General features: G+C 50.5%; 1 protein-coding gene across 3 annotated transcripts in view; it reads right to left on the reverse strand.

Annotated features, from left to right (window-relative positions):
• The window catches only part of LOC140733233 (calpain-1 catalytic subunit-like), a 43624-nt gene extending 21550 nt beyond the window's left edge, over positions 1-22074 (reverse strand). Inside the window, exons 1-4 of one of the 3 annotated variants that reach the window (XM_073056288.1) lie at positions 21936-22074; positions 15650-15902; positions 14059-14128; positions 247-365 (exon numbers count right to left, since the gene is read on the reverse strand). In XM_073056288.1, the coding sequence (XP_072912389.1) occupies positions 247-365; positions 14059-14128; positions 15650-15889 (429 nt within the window). In that variant the 5' untranslated portion in view covers positions 15890-15902; positions 21936-22074. Of the gene's footprint in view, positions 1-246; positions 366-14058; positions 14129-15649; positions 15903-20250; positions 20415-20522; positions 20698-21935 lie in introns of those variants that run through there. The other 2 variants (XM_073056289.1, XM_073056290.1) reach the window with 2 other exon arrangements.
• Between the last annotated feature and the right edge of the window lie 3225 nt (positions 22075-25299).

Genomic DNA, 25299 nt, shown 5'->3' on the forward strand with positions numbered 1-25299 from the left:
ACCTCTTACTTGTAGTCTATCTGCCCTCCCCCATCCCTATCAGCCACTCAGCCTCTCCCCTCAAACCCTACCGAGCCCCTAACCTTACCCCTCCCCAGCCCCTCCATCTCCTTCCAACCCTTCCAAAGTCTCTACACCTCTTCCTCCCCACCCAGACCCCAAGCCCCCATACTCCTACCACCCCACAATTCTCCCTCCCATGGGGAATGGGCTCCGGTGACAACCCCCACCCCCTTCGCTCTGTACCTGGAAGTGGAAGATTCCAGCGTAGTCCTCCTGGAAGCTCTGCCCATGAGGGACCACACGGTGCAGTAAGTTTTCATTCAGAGTCAGTGAGGCGATGGCAGCAAGCAGCCAGCAGTCCCCTGGAGAGAGAGAGAGAGAGAGAGAGGCTCTGACAAGTCAATAGGTTTCCTATTGATGGGCTGGAGAGAGTTACCTATCAGTAACCCTCTCCAGCCCATCCCTGTAACACTATCCGGCCCCCACAAACCCTGTCTCTGTAAAGCCCTCTGACCCCTACATCCATCACCCCCTCTGACCCCTACAACCCTCATCTGTCACCCTCTCTGATGCCAACACCCATCCTCATCCATCACCCCCTCTGACCCTCACACCCATTCCCCTTTGTAACTCTCTCCAGCCTCCATACCCCTCCCCATCTCTGTAATTCCCTCTCTCTATAATCTTTCCCGTCTTTCAAACCCCCTTCCCCTACACCCATCCCTATATCCACCGTCCCCTCCAGCTACCCCCCTTCCCATCTCTTTTCCAGTCCCTACATTCCTTCCAGTATCTGTAATTCCCCCCCCCCCCCAGTCCCTACATCTCTCCCTGTCTCCACAACACCCTTGGCCCCTACACCCCTCCCTCCCTCAGCAAAGGAACCTAGTCAGGTGATTAGAGTTTCAGTGAGAGAACATTTTGGGAACAGTGATCATAACTCCATAAATTTTCAAATAGTTATTCGTTGGGATAAGAATGGACATGGGGGAAAGGGCTAAGTTATGGAATGCTGATTAACAGAGTAAGGCAGGAACTGGGGAGTGTAGTTTGGGAGCAGCTGTTACAGAGCAAGGACATTGGACACAAGAGGCTGGAACCTGGAGGAGTCGGCAGGTCAGGCAGCATCTGCGGAGGGAAGCGGGCAGTTGATGCTTTGGGTTGAGGCCATTCATCTGGACTGAGTGATAGAGGGGAGATAGCCAGTATAAAGAGGTGAGGGGAAGGAGTGGGGCAAGAGCTGGCAGACAATTGGTGGATCAAGTGAGGAAGGGTGATAGGAAGATGGGGGAAGGGAGAGTAGAAACAGCATTGGAGGCTGGCAAGGGATAAAGGGTTGTAGATGATGGAATCCCATAGGAGAGGAAGTTGAAACATGGAAACAAATAAAGGAGGTAGGGAGGGCAGATGGGAACTGTGGGGGGAGGAGACTGAAACATGATGATGGGGACCAGAGGTGTTTTGGAAGAAGGGTGTGTGTGAGTGACAGCGAGAATGAATGAATCTAGGTAGATCAGTGGGAGAAAGGGGGAGCAAGTTACCTGAAATTGGATAATTCAATGTTCACACCATTGGGTTGTAGAGTTCCCAGAAGGAATACGAGGTGCTGTCCCTCTAGTTTGTGCTTAGTCTCTCCCTGGTAGGGGGAGAGACTGGGAAGAGGCATGTCAATATGGGAATGGAGGGAGGAATTAAAATGGTTGGCACCTGGGATAGTTAAGGCAGACAGAGCTCAAGTGCTCAGTGAAGTGCTGCTTAGCTTGCCCCATCTACTGACATTGAGGAGACCACGTTGCAAGCAAAGACAAGACTGAAAGAAGAAATTAGGGACGGGTGTTATACCACCTCCAGTTACAGGAAAAATGCTACCGGGGGGGTGGGGGGTGGAATCAATTGACCAAGGAGTTATGGAGAGAGCGATCCCAGTGGAAAGTGGAAATGGATGGGGAGAAGGTGAAGTTGGTGGTAGGATCTCATTGTAGTTGGCAGAAATGACTTTGAATGGTGTGCTGGATGCAGAGGTTGGTAGGCAGGTAAGTGAGGACTGGGACTTCATCTCTGTTCGGTACGGGAGAGGTGGGCTGAAGCCAGAAGCTTGGGAAATGGAGATGCTGCAGTGGGCTCTGCTCAGTCACAATCTGGACAGGGAAGCCCCATGTCCTGAAAAAGGAAGATATCTCAGATGTCCGGGAGTGAAGACAACATCTGGAGAGCTGATGTAACTGAGGTGGAGAAACTGAGAGTTCAAGTTTGATTGTCAGTCAACCATACATGACCACCAATAAGTACAACCAAATGAAACAGCATTACTCCAGGACCAATGTGCCAAACACAATACCTATAGTCACACACAGCACAAAGCACATATAGCACATCAGTAAAATAGTCACACAAAGGAAGTATAGTCCAAAACCCTGAGTCCACGAAGGCTGCAGCAGTCTACAGTCGAACACAATATGGTTTGTCTTCTGCCGAGCGAACACTTGGTGAGTGGGGAGGAGAGTGCCGCACCGACTCCAGCTTCACCACTGTGCTACACTACCCCCGGCACCCTGGTGGAGCTCACCAGCTCCAACGCCTCTCTCTTGGGTGACTGCAAACAGTCAACATCGCGGCTAAAGGCCTTTTCCGAGGCCTTGCAGCTCCCCCACCATCCGCCAATGAATCAGCGAATCAGACTTCAGCATTCCACATTAACAATGTACAACACGGTCTTGCGATCACAAGAAAAGCGATTCACTGCACACCGCCTTCGTCCACCAACTCTTGGACAAACGTAGGCAGCAGCACTAAGTTCAGCTGCTTCAGTTCCTGTCAACGAGCAATTTGCTGATGGGGTAGACCTGCACTACTTTACGTTCTTAATATCCAGCAGGAGTATTAAAAAAAACATAAAAATACTTTAAAAAAAAACAATGGAAGCTGTTGCGACCAAGCGTGCCACCATCTTACCAGAGAAAATAATGGCATCCTTACAGAGACAGAGAGGGAGGAAGTGTCGTCTGGGGAACTGGATTGGATTGGTGATCACAATTCTATCTCCTTTAGCATAGTATTGGACAGGGATAGGAACAGACAAGTTAGGAAAATGTTTAAATTGGAGTAAGGGGAAATATGAGGCTATCAGGCAGGAATGTGGAAACCGGAAACAGATGTCTCAGTGAAACGTATGGAAGAAATGTGGCAAATGTTCAGGGGATATTTGTGTGGGGTTCTGTGTAGATACGTTCCAATGAGACTGGGAAAGGATGGTAGGGTACAGTAACCATGGTATACAAATTGTAAATCTAGTCAAGAAGAAAAGAAGAGCTTATGAAAGGTTCAAAAAACTAGGTAATGATAGCGATCTAGAAGATTATAAGGCTAGCAGGAAGCAGCTTAAGAATGAAATTAGGAGAGCCAGAAGGGGCCATGAGAAGGCCTTGGCGGACAGAATTAAGGAAAACCCCAAGGCATTCTACAAGTATGTGAAGAGCAAGAGGACAAGACGTGAGAGAATAGGACAATCAAGTGTGACAGTGAAAAAGTGTGTATGGAACTGGAGGAGATGGCAGAGGTACTTAATGAATACTTTGCTTCAGTATTCACTACAGAGAAGGATCTTGGTGATTGTAGGGTTGATTTGCAGTGGACTGAAAAGCTTAAGCACATATATATTAAGGCAGAGATTGTGCTGGAGCTTTTGGAAAGCATCAAGTTGGATAAGTCGCTGGGAGCGGATGAGATGTACCCCAGGCAACTGTGGGAGGTGAGGGAGGAGATTGCAGAGCCTCCGGCAATGATCTTTGCACCATTAATGAGGACAGGAGAGGTTCCAGAGGATTGAAGGGTTGCGCATGTTATTCCCTTGTTCAAGAAAGGGAATAGAGATAGCCCAGGGAATTATAGACCAGTGAGTCTTACCTCAGTGGTTGGTAAGTCGATGGAGAAGATTCTGACAGGCAGGACTTATGAACATTTGGAGAAGCACAATATGATTAAGAATAGTCAGCATGGCTTTATGAAAGGCAGGTCATGCCTTACAAGCCTGATTGAATTTTTTGAGGATGTGACTAAACAAATTGATGAAGGTAGAGCCGTAGATGTAGTGTATATGGATTTTAGTAAGGTATTTGATGGTACCCCATGCAAAGCTTATTGAGAAAGTAAGGAGGCATGGGATCCAAGGAGACATTGCTTTGTGAATCCAGAACTGGCTTGCCCACATTAGGCAAAGAGTGGTTGTAAACGGGTCATATTCTGCATGGAGGTCGGTGACCAGTGATGTGCCTCAGGGGTCTGTTCTGGGACCCCTAGTCTTTGTGATATTTATAAATGACCTGGATGAGGAAGTGGAGGGATGGGTTAGTACATCTGCTGATGACACAAAGGTTGGGGGTGTTGTGGACAGTGTGGAGGGCTGTCAGAGGTTACAGTGGGACATCGATAGAATGCAAAACTGGGCTGAGAAGTGGCAGATGGAGTCAATCCAGATAAGTGTGATGTGGTTCATTTTGGTAGGTCAAATATGACGGCAGAATATGGTATTAATGGTAAGACTCTTGGCAGTGTGGAGGATCAGAGGGATCTTGGGGTCTGAATCCATAAGACACTCAAAGCTGCTGCGCAGGTTGACTCTGTGGTTAAGGCGTACGGTGCACTGGCCTTCATCAATCGTGGGATTGAGTCTAAGAGCAGAGAGGTAGTGTTACAGCTATATAGGATCCTGGTCAGACCCCACTTGGAGTACTGTGCCCAATTCTGGTCACCTCACTATAGAAAGGATGTGGAAACCATAGTAAGGGTACAGAGGAGATTTACAAGGACGTTGCCTGGCTTGGCAATCATGCCTTATGAGAATAGGTTGAGTGAACTCTGCCTTTTCTCCTTGGAATGACAGAGGATGAGAGGTGACCTGATAGAGGTGTACAAGATAATGAGAGGCATTGATCGTGTGGATAGTCAGAGGCTTTTTCCTCAGGGCTGAAATGGCTAGCACGAGGGGGCATAGTTTTAAGATGCTTAGAAGTAGGTACAGAGGAGATATAAGGGGTAATTTTTTTTTTTAAAAACGCAGAGTGTGGTGGGTGTGTGGAATGGGCTGCCGGTGACTCTGGTGGAGGTGGAAACGACAAGGTCTTTTAAGAGACTCCTGGATGGATACATGGAGCTGAGAAAAATAGAGGGCTATGTATACGCCTAGGTAGTTCTAAGGTAAGGATATGTTCGGCACAGCCTGGGCCTGTATTTTTTTACATTTCTATGTTTTTTAATGACATGTGTACCCCAATACAGTAAAAGACTGTTGCAAGCTATCCATGCAGAGGTACTGAAAGCCAAAAATGCAGAAGAGAGTTGCAGTTCTGAAGGAAGTGAAATACAATAAACCACAAAGAACTGTGGCCCATGATGTTCTGCCAGATTCATTAAACTAATTACAAGCCTAACTAAACAAATTCTTTGCCCACATAATGTCCACATCTTTCCATTCTCTGCAGTTATGTGCCTATCTAAGAGCCTCCTAAATGCCTCCATCGTATCTGCCTCCACTACCACCCTTAGCACTCTGTGTAAAAGAAAAACTTGCCCCCACATATGCTTCGAACCTACGCCTCTCTCACCTTCAGTGTGCAGTCTCTAGTATTAGTCATTTCTGTCCTGGCAAAGCAATACCAACTGCCAACTCTCTCTGTGCCTGTCATAATTTTATGAACTTCCATCGGGTCTCTCCTCATTCTCTGCTGCTCTGAGAAAACTCAAATCTTTCTGACCTCTCATAATCTCTAAGCCTGGAAGCATCCTGCATTCTCTCCAAAGGCTCAATATCCTTCCTATAGTGAGATGACCAGAACTGAATGTGATAGTCCAGATGTGGCTTAACTAGAGTTGCTGAAACATAACTTCCTGACTCTTGAATTCGGTTCCTCGTCTAATAAAGGCAAATCTGGCATATGCCATCAACCTGAGTAACCACTTTCAGAGACCTATGGACTTGAATCTTAATATCCACCTGTTAGGGTACTTGCTTTTTAACAGTGTATTTCCCTTTACATTTCAGCTCCCAAAGTGCAACATCTCACACTTGGCCAGATTAAACTTCATCCACCATTTATCTGTCCATCTCTGTGTCCTCCCTTCTCTCCCTGTGTCCTTTGGTAGTATTCTACACCATCAAACTTTGCATCATCTGCAGATTTATGGATCCACCACCCGCATTTTCGTCCAGGTCATTTATATAAAAGCAGAAGTATCAGTAGAAATCCCTGCAGAACACTACTAGGCACAAACCTCCAGCCACGATAAGTCCCAGTTACCATCCTCTATCTTCTGTGGCCAAGCCAAATCTCAGTCCAAAAGGCCAAATCACCATGGACCCCATGCATCTTAAATCTTCTGGATGGCACTGGTGAGACAACAAAACTACAAACAATTTTAATATATTTTTTCGGACTTTGAAGGATGAACCTGTGTTCGGCTCACTACTCAGTGAGGCTTTACGCCTTTCAGTGCTGAACTGATTCTTCAGCTGCAGCCATCGACACTGGCTTCAGCACTGAACCTGGATCCAAAGCTGTGGCCTGCAGCCTTCAGGCTCCTGGACTGAACCTGGCTCCGTGCCTGCGGACTTACTTTTGGGAATTCTGCAGTTTATGTTCTGTGGATTGTTTGTTTGAACGATTTGTTCCTTTTTTGCACACTGGATGTTTGACTGTCTTGGTGGTGTAGGTTTTTTTGTGAGTTCTATTGTGTTTTTTTGTTTTGTGGCTGCCTATATATCAAGGTTGTATATGGTATAGTACCTTGATAATATGTGTTTTGAGGCTACTGTGAGGATCTTGTCAAGTGCTTTACTTTACCCCTATCTTTTCTAAAATATCGCAACATCAAGCAGCCAGTCCTGTCCCTCTCTTAACCAAGACTCTGTAATAGGCACAACATCATATTTCCATGTACTGATCCACACTCTGAACTCATCACCCTTACCTCTAATACTCCTGCCATTAAAATAAACACTCTTTAACTACAGGATCACGATGAGGTAGACTAGGAGATGAAGAGTTCATAGAAACAGAAACACAGAAAACCTACAGCACAATACAGGCTCTTCGGCCCACAAAGCTGCACCGAACATGTCCTTACCTTAGAAATTACCTCGGGGTCATCTCTAGGTTTGTTCAGATAGCTGGAGGAGTCAGGGAGTTTGTAGTAAATGTGAATGTCCCTGTTTGTGTATGGCCTCAGGAGTTTGAGGTGTATTGTATAAGAATACTGGATCAGAATGTAAGTTTGCAGATGGCCCAGAATTTGGCGAGCTGTGCATAATGAGCTAAGTTGTCATAGATACAACAGCATACAGATCATTTAGCGGCTGAAGAAATTTAATAAGAGTAAATGTGAGGTGTTGCACGTTGGAAGGTCAAATCTATAGGCAAAGAATACAGTTGGCCCTCCTTATCCGCGAGGGATTGGTTCTGGGACCCCCCGCGGAAACCAAAATTCACGGATGCTCAAGTCCCTTATTCAACCTGTCTGAATACGGTGGATCCTAGGACCCGGCGGAACCCCAGACCTTATTTAACCTGTCTCAGTGCGGTGGACATTAGGACCCAGCAGTGATCTGAATCTGCAGTGTTTCTGTTCACGAAAATAATCACGATCACGATTGAAAATAAAGTGGAAATAATAAACTGACCGGAAAGAGGTGAAATGCCATCGGTCATTGGAAAAGTGTTAGGCTACAGTTGGTCAATGATAGGAACAATTTTAATGGATAAAGTGAGAAAGGCTGTGCCCCAATGAAAGCTACAATTATTACTAAGCAACGCAGTGGTTTAATTATTGGGTTTTGGGTTTTTGATCCTCCACATCAACCCGACACAGTGGAGAGTGCACTCGATAGCAGTCTGTCACTGGATCGAACTCGGGAAGAAGTTCCCGAGCCCGGCGCTGAAACATACGTTCTTAAGTGTTTTATATGCATAGAAAGGTGAAATATATACTATATACTATATACTAAGACAAACGTTTGACTAACTGACGCTAAATAATACCGGATGGACCTGTTCTGACTTACTGAGTAGGAGAACTTCCGATCTCTTTTTGATCCCGATCCATGGTAATCCACGCACATCCTCCCGTATACTTTAAATCATCTCTAGATTACTTATAATACCTAATATAATGTAACTGCTATGTAAAATAGTTATTATACTGCATTGTTTAGGGAATAATGACAAGAAAAAAAAGTCTGTACGTGCTCAAACAACAAGTGCTGGAAGAGCACATCCGGGTTTCAGCGGTTGGTTGAATTTGCGCATGCAGAATTCGCGGATAAGGAGGGCCGATTGTAGTTGTGCTGAAATTATTCACCAGGATGCTGCCATTAATTGTAGAGAATGGATAAACACGAACTTGAACTATTTTCTCTGGAGCGTTAGAGGCTGGGGGGAGATCTGATAGAATTATATAAAATTAGGAAGGAGAGTCACAGTTTTGTTCCCAGGATGGAAATGTCAGATACTGGAGGATATAGCTTTAAGGTGAGATGGGGAAAATATAAAAGAGAATTATAAGGGAAGTTCTTTTTTAAAGCACAGAGAACAGAAGGTGCCTGAAATGTGCTGCCAGGGAAGGTGTTGGGAGTAGATATGATAGCACCGTTTAAAAGGTATTTTAGACAGGCAGGGAATGGAGAGATAATTATCCTGCACAGGCAGATGGGATTAGTTTAATTTGCATTATGGTCAGCTCAGACATTGTGTGCTCTTCTTCCCTCTCCCATCAGACAGAAGAAACAAAAGCCAGAAAGCACGTCCCACTGCACTGAAGGACAGCTTCTAACCCACAGTTATAAGACTACTGAACAGTTCCCTAGTACAATATAATGGACACTTAACTTCACAATCTACCTCATTATGTCTGTGTACTGTTTATCAGCACTTTTAACACTTTATTCTGCAGTTCCAGTAAGATGGCAGTGTGCACAGACACAGCAACTTCAACGGGGCCAACTAAAGGTGTTATTGTCCAGTGTTAAAAGCCTTTTTTAACGATCGCTGAACATACAGAAATTCAAGAACTGCAGGTCTACTCCAGCAGTGAGTTGCTTGTTAGCGGAGGAGCTGGACTTGGTGTGGACTGTGTTGCTGCCTGCTACAGAAAGGTGTCAAGAGTCAGTGCACAAAGGTGGTGTGCAGTCTATCAGCCAGTGATTGTCTTGGACGTTCACCTTCTGATTGTGAGACCTGGATGGACATCGGTAATGTAGAACACTACAGGTTTGGTTTACTGGTTTAATCGGTGAGATGAGGACGGGCGGACCTGCATGGCCTTGGTTGCAGTGCGGACTAGGCCATATGCCGCTGTGTGGCCTGTTGGAGCTGCCCCAGAAAGATGATGCCAGAAGCAGTGTGGAATGGTGCCTATGCTTGATTGAGGGCTGACACTACCCCACCACCAGCACCTCCAGTATTCACTCGGGGAGAGACAAACTGGATTGTGGACTGCTGCAGGTTTGATCTTGCTAACGGCGTCTATGGACTCAGGGACTTGGGCTACATCATATATTTTTTGTGTGACAGTATGTTTACTGTATCTTATACTGTATGTGCTATATGTGCCTTGTGCTGTGTTACTGTGATTTGTACCTTTCCACTGGAGGAAGGCTGTTTCATTTGGCTGCATTCATGGGTATTCATTCATGGTTGAATGATAATTAAACTTGAACTTGAACTGTTATTGACTGATCTCACAGCACTGTTATAATAAATTGACCTGTGTGAAAAGAAGGGAACTTCCACTGCACCTTAGTGAGTGTGACAATAATAAACTAATTAAAATTAATGATTACCTTTATTTGTCACATGTATATTGAAACATACAGTGAAATGCATCATTTTGCATCCGACCAATACGCAGATGATGTGCTGGTGCAGCCCACAAGCATGGCCACATGCCCGGTGCCAACATAGCATGCCCACAACTTACTAACTCTAACTGTACATCTCTGGAACATACGGGGAAACTGAGGCACCCGTAAGAAACCTACGCAGACACCGGGAGAACACACAAACTCCTTACAGACAGTGGTGGGAATTGAACCCCGATCAGTGAATGTGGCACTGTAAAGCGATTGCGCTAACCTCTACCCTACCATGCTGGACACCTCTTAATGAAATTAACCAATTTGCTAATTTAGGTAGGGTGCAGTGCAGGGTATACAACATTTGTAACCCCCTCCACAGCAAACACTATTTCCTGTCTGCGTCTTTACATTCTCCCTTGCCTCTGTAACCCGATTCAGCCTCCCAACCTATGCTGTAGTTGAGGAAAATCTCCAGTGTTTTTACCGGGGTTTCTGTGATTCCTGCCCCCTCCCATACCCCAGGACTGGGATCTGCATGCGGCCAGAGCTACTGGTCACCCAGTACTATGTTTGATTAACAAGTATCTCGCCTCCTCTGCTTGAAGCCTTTGCGGTTGGACACAGCACAGCAGCTCTGAGAATACCAGCAGTGAGTCATAGGCACACCCAGACTGCAGCAGGGGAAATTAGTCAGGGAGGTCCAGGGAGGGGAGAGGGGGGAAATTATTTGTAGCTTCAGATTCCTCTACCCTGGTGTGGGGGAAACAATTCACTTTACCTACGCCCCTCTTTGATTTTACAAACCCCTACATGGTCACAGCTCATCCCCTTACACTCCAGGGAAAGCAGTCTTTCCCTACCAAGCGTCTCCTAGTAACTCAAATAATTTAGTAACATTTTTGTGAATCTCTTCTGAATTGTTTCCAGCTTAACGACATCCTTCCTATCACTGAGTGGCCTGGATTATACACACTCGCAGAGGAGCCGATTGTTGACTTCAGGAAGGGGGAGGAGGTTAAACTCTCACTGCTCAACAACACTGGGTGATTGGCAGTGGAGAGAGTTAGCAGCTTCAAATTGACATTGTTATATCAGATGATCAGCCCCGGGCCCAGCACATAGATGCAATTACAATTCACGCCAGTGTCTTTGCTCCCTTTGTTTAAGCAGCTTCAGCTCGACACCGAACAAACCCCTGCAGATGTACTGCTGAAAGTGTCCTGACTCATTGCTCCATGGTCTGGTTTGGCGATTTGAATGCAAGTAGCTGCTGAGAGATGTGGACTCAGCCTAATACATTTTGGGCACACCCCTCACCACCATCAGTAATGTCCACAGAAGGCACCATCTATTATCAAAGATCCCCGCCACCTGGGCCACACAGCTACCACTGGGCAGGACGTATGAAGCCTGAAGTCCCCCACCACCAAGTTCAAGCACAGCTACTTCCCTTCAACCAAATCATTCCCTCTGTATAACAACACGATGACCATCCTGGACAAACATGCGCTTTCTATTTCTTTGTTATAATTGATTTTGTTGTATAATTATGTATGATCGACACAGAATTTGTTTTCTTGTGAATACAGCTTACCTTATTCTCTGTGCCTATGATGCTACTGCAAGCAGGTTTTTTTTTACTACAAGTGTGCAGACACATACTTCTGCATTTGACAATAAACTGAGTTTTTCCATATTATCCCTTTCAGGAAAATGTATACCTGTACCACAAGGGCTCTCTGTTCTATAACACTTCCCAGGGCCAGACTGTTTACTGTGCCAATCCTGCCCTAATTTAACATAAATACAAGAGAGTCTGCAGATGCTGGAAATCCAGAGCAAAACACACAAAATGCTGGAGAACTCAGCATCTATGAAAATAATTAAACAGTTGATGTTTTGAGCTGAGACCCTTCATCAAGACTAGTTTAACATCCTGTCCCATACTCCTGGGGTCCTGGGGAGCTCCCTTTTAAACTGTCCCATCACACACTCCCACAGTAAGACACAGAATGAAATTCTCTCTACATCAGTGGTCCCCAACCACCAGGCCGTGGACTGGTGATTGGGGACCACTGCTGTACGTCATCGATTCACCACTCCCAGGGTCAAACACTGAGTGAAGCTCCCTCTACACTGTCCCATCACACACTCCCAGGGTCAGACACAGGGTGAAGCTCCCTCTACACTGTCCCATCACACACTCCCAGGGTCAGACACAGGGTGAAGCTCCCTCTACACTGTCCCATCACACACTCCCAGGGTCAGACACAGGGTGAAGCTCCCTCTGCACTGTCCCATCACACACTCCCGGGGTCAGACACAGGGTGAAGCTCCCTCTACACTGTCCCATCACACACTCCCGGGGTCAGACACAGGGTGAAGCTCCCTCTGCACTGTCCCATCACACACTCCCAGGGTCAGACACAGGGTGAAGCTCCCTCTGCACTGTCCCATCACACACTCCCGGGGTCAGACACAGGGTGAAGCTCCCTCTGCACTGTCCTATCACACACTCCCGGGGTCAGACACAGGGTGAAGCTCCCTCTACACTGTCCTATCACACACTCCCAGGGTCAGACACAGGGTGAAGCTCCCTCTGCACTGTCCTATCACACACTCCCAGGGTCAGACACAGGGTGAAGCTCCCTCTGCACTGTCCCATCACACACTCCCAGGGTCAGACACAGGGTGAAGCTCCCTCTGCACTGTCCCATCACACACTCCCAGGGTCAGACACAGGGTGAAGCTCCCTCTACACTGTCCCATCACACACTCCCGGGGTCAGACACAGGGTGAAGCTCCCTCTGCACTGTCCCATCACACACTCGCAGGGTCAGACACAGGGTGAAGCTCCCTCTACACTGTCCTATCACACACTCCTAGGGTCAGACACAGGGTGAAGCTCCCTCTGCACTGTCCCATCACACACTCCCAGGGTCAGACACAGGGTGAAGCTCCCTCTGCACTGTCCCATCACACACTCGCAGGGTCAGACACAGGGTGAAGCTCCCTCTACACTGTCCCATCACACACTCCCGGGGTCAGACACAGGGTGAAGCTCCCTCTGCACTGTCCTATCACACACTCCCGGGGTCAGACACAGGGTGAAGCTCCCTCTGCACTGTCCTATCACACACTCCCGGGGTCAGACACAGGGTGAAGCTCCCTCTGCACTGTCCCATCACACACTCCTAGGGTCAGACACAGGGTGAAGCTCCCTCTGCACTGTCCTATCACACACTCGCAGGGTCAGACACAGGGTGAAGCTCCCTCTGCACTGTCCCATCACACACTCCCGGGGTCAGACACAGGGTGAAGCTCCCTCTACACTGTCCCATCACACACTCCCAGGGTCAGACACAGGGTGAAGCTCCCTCTGCACTGTCCCATCACACACTCGCAGGTAGGGAAGTGGCTATTTCAGAAGCACCTGTAGACACAGTGTAAGTGGAGCTGAAGACAAACAGTGTCAGTGTCAAAAGCAAGTTTTGAAAAAGGAGCAAGCCTGGTTGTAACATGAGGGCCGGTGACCAGCAGCAGAAAGTGCAAGTTTCTTCTACGCAGAGAATGCTGGCTGCTTGATAGGTGCTGCCTAGGTTGGTGGTAAAAGCAGATGCATTCAAGGTGTTTAAGAGGCTCTCTGACACACAAATATGCAGGGAATGGAACATAGATCATTTGCAGATGAAAGTCAAGTCAGGTCAAGTTTATTTATATAGCACATTTAAAAACAACCCACATTGACCAAAGTGCTGTACAGATCAGAGCAGATAGCTAAAATCACAAATACAAGAAACACGGACATAACCAACAAGGCAAACAGCTTATAGAAGAGTTTAGACAAACTTTGATTGTCTTCTCTGCAGTGTGAGAAGCTGAGGGGAGACCTGACGGAAGTTTTAGAGTCAGTAGACAGGGCATTTCTACCCCCTTTGCTCAGGGTAGAAATGTCAAATAGTAGAAGACATACATTTCATGTCAGAAGGGATAAGTTCAAAGGAGATGTACAGCTGGTGCCTGGAACATGCTGCCAAGGGCAAAATGGTTGGAAGCAGATGTGCTGAAACTGTCAGACACATGAATGCTCAGGGAATGAAGGAACATAGATCATGTACAGGCAGAAGAGATTCAGTTTAATTTGGCATTACATCAGCCTGGTGACCTGTCCCTGTGTCACACTGTTCAGCGTTCCATGTTGTATGACTCACCCAGGGCTCCCTGACACACATCAGTCCGTGACGCTCCTCCCACGATGAACTCTGGGTTTGCCACCAGCTCCTGTGGAGAGAGAGGCAGAAGTGGTCAGTCTGAAGGAGGGTCATGTGGTAGGTGGTCAACAGTCACGGGGGGTCATGGGGAGGACTATCGTGGCTGGGGGTTGTAGGATTCACAGAGGGAACAGGGTCATTGTCATGGACATAGGAATCACAGGGCTCGTACTGGGTGATGATCAAAACAAGTTTCCCTGACTGGGGTCGGAGCGGGTCCATTGTTATTTGTCATCTATACAAACACTTTGGATGAGAATGCATGAGGGGCATTTGTTAAGTTTGTAGATGTAGGTTATGTAGATAGTAAAGAGGAAAAGCAAGAATTGCAGCAGGATTTTGAATGGCTGGGTAGGTGGGTTGGTGAATAACAAATGGAACTTAATTTAGAAAAGTGAGAAATGTTTCATTTAGAAAAGGCAAATCAAGGTGGGATTTTTACATTGAGCGGAAGGGCCCTGGATACTGTTATAAAACAGCAGGACCTTGGAGTACTGGTGTGTAGTTCCCTTGAAGTGGAGACAGGCACTGAAGAAGGCATTTGGCACCCTGGCCTTCATCAGTCGGGGCTCTGAATATAGAAGCTGCAGAGGCATATTGTGATGTTGGTGGGGCAGCACTTGGGAGTATTGTTTTATAGTAAGGATATGGAAAGGGTGCAAAGAAAGATTCATAAGGATTTTGCCAGGACTCAGGGGACTGAGTTATAGGTTGAGATTGGACAAGCTGCCTCTTCATTCCTAAGCGGAAATCTCACAGAAGTGTATAAAATCATGAGGGGCAATAGGGTGAAAATAGGGTGAGAAGCAACATCCACCAGCTGGTGGTGGACCTATGAAACCAGCTACAAGAGGAAGATGGTAAGGCTGGTAGACTAGAAACATTTACAATGTGGACAGGTATATGGATGAGCCAAGAGGAATATGGCCAAGTACAGGGTGATGGGTCATATGGGTAAAGTAGTGGAGTTATGGGGATAAGGCGAGTCAAGTTCTGGTGGGGTGGGGGGGGGTTGTAGATGTTGTGGTAGTATCACGGGGGGGTCACAAGGACATGGGGCTTCGGGTTCATGGTCTACAGTCAGGGTATATCTGAGGTTATGAGGTTGCACACAGGACTGAATATTTTTGGAGTTGTAGGGTATTAAGAGTATTGCAGAGTGATGGGATTGTGGGATTACTGGGGCAATGAGATCACTGAGTTATGGGGTCACTGGACGACTGAGGGTGACGGGATTGAGGGGTGACTGGCATAATTGGGTGTTGAGTGATAGGATCACGGAGTGTCAGGATCATGGGGCGATGGGATCACGGGAGGATGGGTTACTGGGGCTGACAGTTTCGTGGGGTGTCGGAATCATAGGGTGACAGGTGACTAAGGGTGATGAGGGCCCCGGATGGTGGGCTGACTGGATCATTTGATGACAGCTTCGTGCGGTTACAGAATGGGGGGGGGGGGGGAATGGCTGATGAGATCATAGGGTGACAGGTGACTGAGGGTAATGGGATTGTGGGGGTAGTGCTCTCCTCACCGTTGGTCTCTTCCATTCAATATTCTGGGTCTTGGAGGAGTGTGGGCCCAGTTCCTTGTAACCGATGGAGGTGGGGGCGGCAGGGAACTGGCTATCCTGGAAGAGAGCCCCCTCCTCCTGGCACTGCTCCTTCAGCTGCTGGTAGTCCTGGTGCAGGAAGTGCACCGCCTGCTCGTTGGTGCCCATCCCCTGTTGCTTCAGTCGCTCCTGCTGTATCCGGCCTGACACGCCCAGAAACATGGCGCAGCTCAGCCTGAGGGGAGGGCCAACAAATCAGAGATCACGGGGCACTTGGGTCAGAGAACAAGTGACCAGAATCAAAGATCAGAGAGAGGGGTTGGGGGAAGTTGTAGCCAAAATGGGCAGTCATCTAGACACAGCTCCAAGTCTTAGCGACCACTAGTGTCAGTTTGACAGCTAACCACTGAACACTGATAACCCTGGTCTGAGCCTTGACCCTTTCAGACTCTGGTCTGGACCGGGACACCATGAAACCATGGACTGAACCCGGACACCTCACAGCCACAGTCTGAGCCCTGACCCCTCCCAACCACGGTCTGAACCCGGACACCTCACAGCCCCAGTCTGAGCCCTGACCCCTCCCAACCACAGTCCGACCCCGGACACCCCACAGCCCCAGTCTGAGCCCTGACCCCTCCCAACCACAGTCCGACCCCGGACACCTCACAGCCCCAGTCTGAACCCTGACCCCTCCCAACCACAGTCCGACCCCAGACACCTCACAGCCCCAGTCTGAACCCTGACCCCTCCCAACCACAGTCGGACCCCAGACACCTCACAGCCCCAGTCTGAGCCCTGACCCCTCCCAACCACGGACTGAACCCGGACACCTCACAGCCCCAGTCTGAGCCCTGACCCCTCCCAACCACAGTCCGACCCCGGACAACTCACAGCCCCAGTCTGAGCCCTGACCCCTCCCAACCACAGTCCAACCCCGGACACCTCACAGCCCCAGTCTGAGCCCTGACCCCTCCCAACCACGGACTGAACCCGGACACCTCACAGCCCCAGTCTGAGCCCTGACCCCTCCCAACCACCGTCAGACCCCGGACACCTCACAGCCCCAGTCTGAGCCCTGACCCCTCCCAACCACAGTCCGACCCCGGACACCTCACAGCCCCAGTCTGAGCCCTGACCCCTCCCAAACACAGTCCGACCCCAGACACCTCACAGCCCCAGTCTGAGCCCTGACCCCTCCCAACCACAGTCCGACCCCGGACACCTCACAGCCCCAGTCTGAGCCCTGACCCCTCCCAACCACAGTCCGACCCCGGACACCTCACAGCCCCAGTCTGAGCCCTGACCCCTCCCAACCACAGTCCGACCCCAGACACCTCACAGCCCCAGTCTGAGCCCTGACCCCTCCCAAACACAGTCCGACCCCAGACACCTCACAGCCCCAGTCTGAGCCCTGACCCCTCCCAAACACAGTCCGACCCCAGACACCTCACAGCCCCAGTCTGAGCCCTGACCCCTCCCAACCACAGTCCGACCCCAGACACCTCACAGCCCCAGTCTGAGCCCTGACCCCTCCCAACCACAGTCCGACCCCAGACACCTCACAGCCCCAGTCTGAGCCCTGACCCCTCCCAACCACAGTCCGACCCCGGACACCTCACAGTCCCAGTCTGAGCCCTGACCCCTCCCAACCACAGTCCGACCTCAGACACCTCCCAGTCCCAGTCTGAGCCCTGACCCCTCCCAAACACAGTCCGACCCCGGACACCTCACAGCCCCAGTCTGAACCCTGACCCCTCCCAACCACAGTCCGACCCCGGACACCTCGCAGCCCCAGTCTGAGCCCTGACCCCTCCCAACCACAGTCCGACCCCAGACACCTCACAGCCCCAGTCTGAGCCCTGACCCCTCCCAAACACAGTCCGACCCCGGACACCTCACAGCCCCAGTCTGAACCCTGACCCCTCCCAACCACAGTCCGACCCCGGACACCTCGCAGCCCCAGTCTGAGCCCTGACCCCTCCCAACCACAGTCCGACCCCAGACACCTCGCAGCCCCAGTCTGAGCCCTGACCCCTCCCAAACACAGTCCGACCCCGGACACCTCACAGCCCCAGTCTGAGCCCTGACCCCTCCCAACCACAGTCCGACCCCGGACACCTCGCAGCCCCAGTCTGAGCCCTGACCCCTCCCAACCACGGACTGAACCCGGACACCTCACACCCCAGTCTGAGCCCTGACCCCTCCCAAACACAGTCCGACCCCAGACACCTCACAGCCCCAGTCTGAGCCCTGACCCCTCCCAACCACAGTCAGACCCCGGACACCTCACAGCCCCAGTCTGAGCCCTGTCCCCTCCCAAACACAGTCCGACCCCAGACACCTCACAGCCCCAGTCTGAGCCCTGACCCCTCCCAACCACAGTCAGACCCCGGACACCTCACAGCCCCAGTCTGAGCCCTGACCCCTCCCAAACACAGTCCGACCCCAGACACCTCACAGCCCCAGTCTGAGCCCTGACCCCTCCCAACCACAGTCAGACCCCGGACACCTCAGCCCCAGTCTGAGCCCTGACCCCTCCCAAACACAGTCCGACCCCAGACACCTCACAGCCTCAGTCTGAGCCCTGACCCCTCCCAAACACAGTCCGACCCCAGACACCTCACAGCCCCAGTCTGAGCCCTGACCCCTCCCAAACACAGTCCGACCCCAGACACCTCACAGCCCCAGTCTGAGCCCTGACCCCTCCCAAACACAGTCCGACCCCAGACACCTCACAGCCCCAGTCTGAGCCCTGACCCCTCCCAAACACAGTCCGACCCCGGACACCTCACAGCCCCAGTCTGAACCCTGACCCCTCCCAACCACAGTCCGACCCCGGACACCTCGCAGCCCCAGTCTGAGCCCTGACCCCTCCCAACCACAGTCCGACCCCAGACACCTCGCAGCCCCAGTCTGAGCCCTGACCCCTCCCAAACACAGTCCGACCCCGGACACCTCACAGCCCCAGTCTGAGCCCTGACCCCTCCCAACCACAGTCCGACCCCGGACACCTCGCAGCCCCAGTCTGAGCCCTGACCCCTCCCAACCACGGACTGAACCCGGACACCTCACACCCCAGTCTGAGCCCTGACCCCTCCCAAACACAGTCCGACCCCAGACACCTCACAGCCCCAGTCTGAGCCCTGACCCCTCCCAACCACAGTCAGACCCCGGACACCTCACAGTCCCAGTCTGAGCCCTGTCCCCTCCCAAACACAGTCCGACCCCAGACACCTCACAGCCCCAGTCTGAGCCCTGACCCCTCCCAACCACAGTCAGACCCCGGACACCTCACAGCCCCAGTCTGAGCCCTGACCCCTCCCAAACACAGTCCGACCCCAGACACCTCACAGCCCCAGTCTGAGCCCTGACCCCTCCCAACCACAGTCAGACCCCGGACACCTCAGCCCCAGTCTGAGCCCTGACCCCTCCCAAACACAGTCCGACCCCAGACACCTCACAGCCTCAGTCTGAGCCCTGACCCCTCCCAAACACAGTCCGACCCCAGACACCTCACAGCCCCAGTCTGAGCCCTGACCCCTCCCAAACACAGTCCGACCCCAGACACCTCACAGCCCCAGTCTGAGCCCTGACCCCTCCCAAACACAGTCCGACCCCAGACACCTCACAGCCCCAGTCTGAGCCCTGACCCCTCCCAACCACAGTCCGACCCCGGACACCTCACAGCCCCAGTCTGAGCCCTGACCCCTCCCAATTCCAGAATAAACCCTTTTCATCCGTGTATTCAGTCAGAGCTCCCAGGGGAACTGTGGAACACACCCCGCACGGATACAGGATAACATAGAATGACTTTGGTGAACACAATCTTCACCCAGTCTTCTCGTCCCTTCTCTATTGAACCCACCCCCACATTCTCTCTTTCTATCTCCATCCCTACACTCCCCTCTTTATCTCCCTCCCCCTCTACCTCCCTGTCCCCATCTCCCTCCCCCTCGCCTCCCCGTCCCCATCTCCCTCCTTCTCTGCCTCCCCCCTCCCCACCCCTCTGCCTCCCCGACCCCATCTCCCTCCCCCTCTACCTCCCCGTCCCCATCTCCCTCCTTCTCTGCCTCCCCGACCCCATCTCCCTCCCCCTCTACCTCCCCGTCCCCATCTCCCTCCCCCTCTGCCTCCCCGTCCCCATCTCCCTCCCCCTCTGCCTCCCCGTCCCCATCTCCCTCCCCCTCTACCTCCCTGTCCCCATCTCCCTCCCCCTCGCCTCCCCGTCCCCATCTCCCTCCCCCTCTACCTCCCTGTCCCCATCTCCCTCCCCCTCGCCTCCCCGTCCCCATCTCCCTCCTTCTCTGCCTCCCCCCTCCCCCACCTCTCTGCCTCCCCGCTCCCCCACCTCTCTGCCTCCCCGACCCCATCTCCCTCCCCCTCTGCCTCCCCGACCCCATCTCCCTCCCCCTCTACCTCCCCCTCCCCCTCTGCCTCCCTCTCTGCCTCCCCGTTACCTCCTCATTCCCATCTCACTATCCCTATCTCTCCCACCACATTCCCATCCTCATCTCTGCCCTCCTCTTCACTTCCCTTCCCATCCCAGCACCTCTACCCTCCCCCCATTCTCTACCACCTACCTCTACCCTTCTTGTCCGCTCCAGGCACGGGTTGAGTGAGCGGGGATTGTCACAGGAACAGATACTTCCCCCCGCATCCACTGCCAGAGGAGTTAGTTCACCACAAGCCCCACCCTGCCCAGTCTCTGGCACAGATTTCTCTCCCCACTAGCCGCAGACTCTCTACCTCCCCATCCTCCAGGGCCCTGGCCCTCAGCAAGCCCCCCTGCCCTCCCCTCCCCAAGCCCCCTCTCCCACCGCATTCCCGAGACGGGGCTGGGGCGCCGCCCTACCTCCTCGGCACAGATCAGACCCAGTGAGCTTCTGCTTGCCTGCGGAGAGTGGAAAGCGGAGAGGGTGGGCGGAGAACCTGGCAGATTCCAGGCCTGGCCTGCGTCTGGCCTCCTGTTAACTCTTGATGGGGAGGGACAGCTTCAAAGATGAGAGTGGGGAGGGCATGATTTGTGAGGGGGTTTGTGGGTCGTGGCGTCAGAGAGGGGTGTGAGGTAGGTGAGAGGGGAAGTGGTGACAGGGTGTGCGTGAGGATATGTGAGGGGGTTGTGGGTGAGAAGGAGGGTGTCAGAGGGGTGGGTGAGAGAGGGCTGTATGAAAGTGGTGGGTGAGAGGAAGGTGTGTGAGAGGGGGGCTTGTTGGAGGGGTTGTTAGAGAGGGAGTATATGTGGGAGGGGTGTGAGAGGGGTTTGTGGAGGGGGTGTGAGAGAGGGGGGTTGTGGAGGGGGTGTGTGAGAGAGGGGCTGTGGGGGGGTGTGTGAGAGAGGGGCTGTGGGGGGGGTGTGTGAGGGGGGCTGTGGAGGGTGTGTGAGGGGGGCTGTGGAGGGTGTGTGAGGGGGGCTGTGGAGGGGGGTGTGAGGGGGGCTTTGGAGGGGGTGTGTGAGAAGGGGGCTTTGGAGGGGGTGTGTGAGAAGGGGGTTGTGGAGGGGGTGTGTGAGAAGGGGGTGTGAGGGGGTTGTGTGAGAAGGGGGTTGTGGAGGGGGGGTCTGAGGGGGTTGTGGGAGTGTGGGGATGAGGGGTGTAAGAGGGGGTGTGGGAGGCGGGTAGTGCTGGAGGGTATGAGGGTCTGAGGGGGGAGGTGTGTGGGAGGGAGTATAGGGGGTGTGAGGGGGTTGTGGGGGTGTGTGTGAGAAGGGGGTTGTGGAGGGGGTCTGAGGGGGTTGTGAGGAGGGGGTTGTGGGGATGGGGGTGTAAGAGTGTGAGAGGGGGTGTGGGAGGCGGGTAGTGCTGGAGGGGTATGAGGGTCTGAAGGGGGAGGTGTGTGGGAGGGAGTATGGGGGGGTGCGAACCAGATGGGGAGTAATCTATTCCACTCCACCCTCCCCCTCCCACCTGTTCTGTGAGGATCGCCGTTACTCAGCCAGTTGTTGCTGTCGCTTCAGAACCTTCAACCGAGCCGTCTCTCCCCTTCCCCTACCGAGCCGCCTCTCCCCTTCCCCTACCGAGCCGTCTCTCCCCTTCCCCTACCGAGCCGCCTCTCCCCTTCCCCTACCGAGCCGTCTCTCCCCTTCCCACCTAGGAGTCACGCATCCCTTGCTGCGACCCCCGCCATCAGGGAGTCGCTTGGTGAGGCAGATCGTGGTGAAGGGAGCAGCCTGGGTACGGCGATTTTTCACCCACCCCCGACACCACCGCCTTGGTCCCACCACGGGTAACTTGTCCGCTCTCTCCCGGACCCCCACTCCCGGACTCACGCTGCGCCATTCCGCTGTTAGAGGCCGACCACCGCAAACTCGTAGGGAAGATACTGCCGGCAGACCTCGGACCCCAGTCTCCAGTCTCCGCCCCTTCCCTCGCTCTCTCTCAACCAACCCCCACGCCGACAGCGCAGCGCCTCTTAATGGACACCCGTAGGGAGAAGCTGCGGCCAATCAACCCACTGACGCTCCCTTGACCGGATCAGACCCGAAGAAGCCCCGGATCCCTGATCCAGTCTACACACCTGAGGACCTTGGACAGGGGGACCCAGTCTAAATGTAGTCCTGGGTTGCCCACTTGAACCCCGTCTAAACACTCCCGGAGATGCTCTACTCTTTTTAGCTCCAGACCTTAAATTAGTCCAGTCACAATCCCAGACTCTAACACAGGTACAGTGTGAGTACAGGGTATGCACAGTTTCTGGGGAAGTGTCCAGACTCGGGAGGTAAAGATAAGATGTGCGTCTCATGGCAGGAAAAACATACCCTAAGTAATAAGATCCTAACCATTTCCACACGTAAAATATATATTGTACCATTAACTTATAACCATTATTATTTGACAGTAACTTTATTGAATAGTAATATTTCTGATTATTAATAGTACAAATATACTTTATGAGTCGGGAAAATTGCTAAAAAACAACTAATAATATTAGAATAAACTTCATAATGTCCAGTAGTTGTCAACTTGCTTGAAGTCTTCTGGCTGGTTAGTGATTTGCTCACTCCAGCCCAGACCTGTAGTAACCAAGAGGTTACTAGCACATGAACCACAACATTATTGTTGGATATCACTTTAGCTCGCTTGCAGGGACTGGCTTGTATCCACTTCTGCCTTCTACATTCACCGCTGAGTTGGTAATTAACAGCACTTGAGAAGGACCTTTCCATCCAGCTCCCAGTGGTTCCTTAATTAGGACCCACTCACCAGAAATCAAGGTGTGTCCTCCTTCTGTTGTGTCTTCCCAAGCGGCAGAGATCTGTTGAGAAGCAGACTGGACAGCTGGAGTTAATTTCACACAATAGTTAACTCAACTATTGGCCATAATGTGTATATCAGCCACTCGGAGATCAGGGGCTCCCTCCGTGACATAGGACATCCTGTACCCACCTCAAGTGGAGTTTTAGTTTTCTTGTTTGGGGTTGCTCTGATGCGACATAGAAGGAGCTGTAGGCCGTGGTACACCTTCCTCATGATACACAGTCAGTCATTTTTTGTTAGTTCCATTCAGTTGTTCGACTTGTTATAATGTCTTTGGGTGGTGTGAACAATAGAAAGATCATCAGTCATGGTAATTTCTGACAAATTCTCCCGGTGAAGTACGTCCCTTGGTCAGAGCCAATGTGATGACAATTCCCATCTAAGAATATAGTCCTTGATCAGAGCTTTTGCTGTGAGTGTGACGGTGGCTTTCCTTGTTGGAATAGCTTCCACCCACCTTGAAAACTTGTCCACAATTACTAGTATGTCTAAGTATCCTTGACAAAGAAATGTAGCCCATTTGTAAGTGTAAAATTGGACCAGGTGGGGCAGGAGCTTTTCCACAAATTGCAAGAGCAATTGTGGTAGTTTTTCTGCTGTTCCAGGATTTGTTTTCTGGTATATCATGCATCTTTCAAATGTTTCTTGAGCTTGTATCCTGAACTTTGGATTCCACCACCACTGAGAGCATCTGTTGTTAATCTTTTGTACTCCGATGTGTGCAATAGAGTGTATTTACTGTGCCAGAAAATCTTGTATGTTCATCTGTGATAGAGTTCAACTTTGTTTCCATAATTCCAGTCGTTGGATTCACTGCATATGTTCTTGGTACTTTATTTCATTTCTTTTACTTCTTCACATGCTGCCGTTTTTGCAATTCATTCACAAATGCAGTTCCACGGCTTCCCATCGTGGTAATTTTGGAGTGACTTTTTGCATTTCAATACGGCAACGTCTGACAGCAGTTGTATGACATCCATAAGTTCTTGTACTAGTTGGTCATTCTTGATTGTGGTCCCTAAAGCCAGAAGAAATCCTGTTTGTCTCCATAAGTTTCCAAAATCATGAACAACTTCAAAAGCATATCAAGATCAGTGTAGATATTAGTCTTCCTTCTGCCAACTTACAGGCTTCAATGAAAGCTTTTAGTTCTGTCTGTTGTGCTGACACCAGGAGCCATGCTTCCTGATGCCAGCACTTTAATTTCAGAAACAACTGCCCATCAATCATTGAGGAGCAGTTTCAGGTTTGATAAAGGCATCTCCTCGGAATATTATTGTACTAGCTCAGTCTTGATCATCGTAGTCTTCCAGGTCTGACAGTAACAGTGTAACTGGATTCGATGGGCTCGCCATTGAACAATGATATTAGGTGCCTCAGTGACAGTAAACCACTTGGACAACCGAGCAGCAATTACTTGGGAGGCTCTATTCATAGTCAGTAAAGTGTGTACAGAGTGCAGACATCGAACATTTAAAACCAGATTCAGCCATGACTGCCAGATAGGTTGCCTGCACTGCTTGTAAACACGGGCCCATCCTAATGCTACATGATCTAATTTAGCAGAGTAACAACAAACAGAATATGGTAAGTCTCCATGTTCTAGAGCCATGTTTCCAGTGACATACAGAGTAACTGGTCTACCCTTACTGGGGATTCCTAATATAGGTATTGCACAATGTCACCTTTAAAGGTCCAAACACCTCTCCAGTTGTTCTTCATTATGAGTCACAGGATCATCAAAATATTAATAGATTGTAACCAAATACCAAATAGGTTGATCCACCAACCAAATAGATTGCAACCAAATAGATCACAAACAAATAGATTGTACAACCACTATTTTCACTAGGTACTAAAATAGATCACTGTGCAACCAACCTAGATTGTAACCAAATAGGTTAGGACTAAATAGATTTTAACCAATATTTTCAAAGCTGTTTTCCTTTTTAAAGAGGCTCACAGCAGTCCACAATCCTGATTTCCATCCAGTATTCAAAGCCAGAACTTACTAGAACTTTTCTTTCAGACAACAAAGAAAGCTCTTATCCATTTTGTTGCATGTTAAAAAATCATTCCTTTGTTTTCAATTGCAACAAATTCTAAACTTCATAATATCTTTGCCAACTGCACCACTTGATGGATTTTGATGTTTAAATCCAAGGTTCTTTTAGAAGATAAGAACGAGGCATAAAACTTGTTGCTTCACAATCATTTTATTAAGAGTTGATAGAGCAAAGGAAACAGGGGCAGAAGGCTTATAGACAAGAGACTAAGAAGATTAAGATGACATGACTTTATGCTTAGTTATTTTATACCCATAGAGATAAGAAAAACTTCATTTTAATTTATAGATAAAAATTAATCAGTTAGAAA

Source organism: Hemitrygon akajei, chromosome 9 (assembly GCF_048418815.1).
Source record: "Hemitrygon akajei chromosome 9, sHemAka1.3, whole genome shotgun sequence".
NCBI lineage: Eukaryota > Metazoa > Chordata > Chondrichthyes > Myliobatiformes > Dasyatidae > Hemitrygon > Hemitrygon akajei.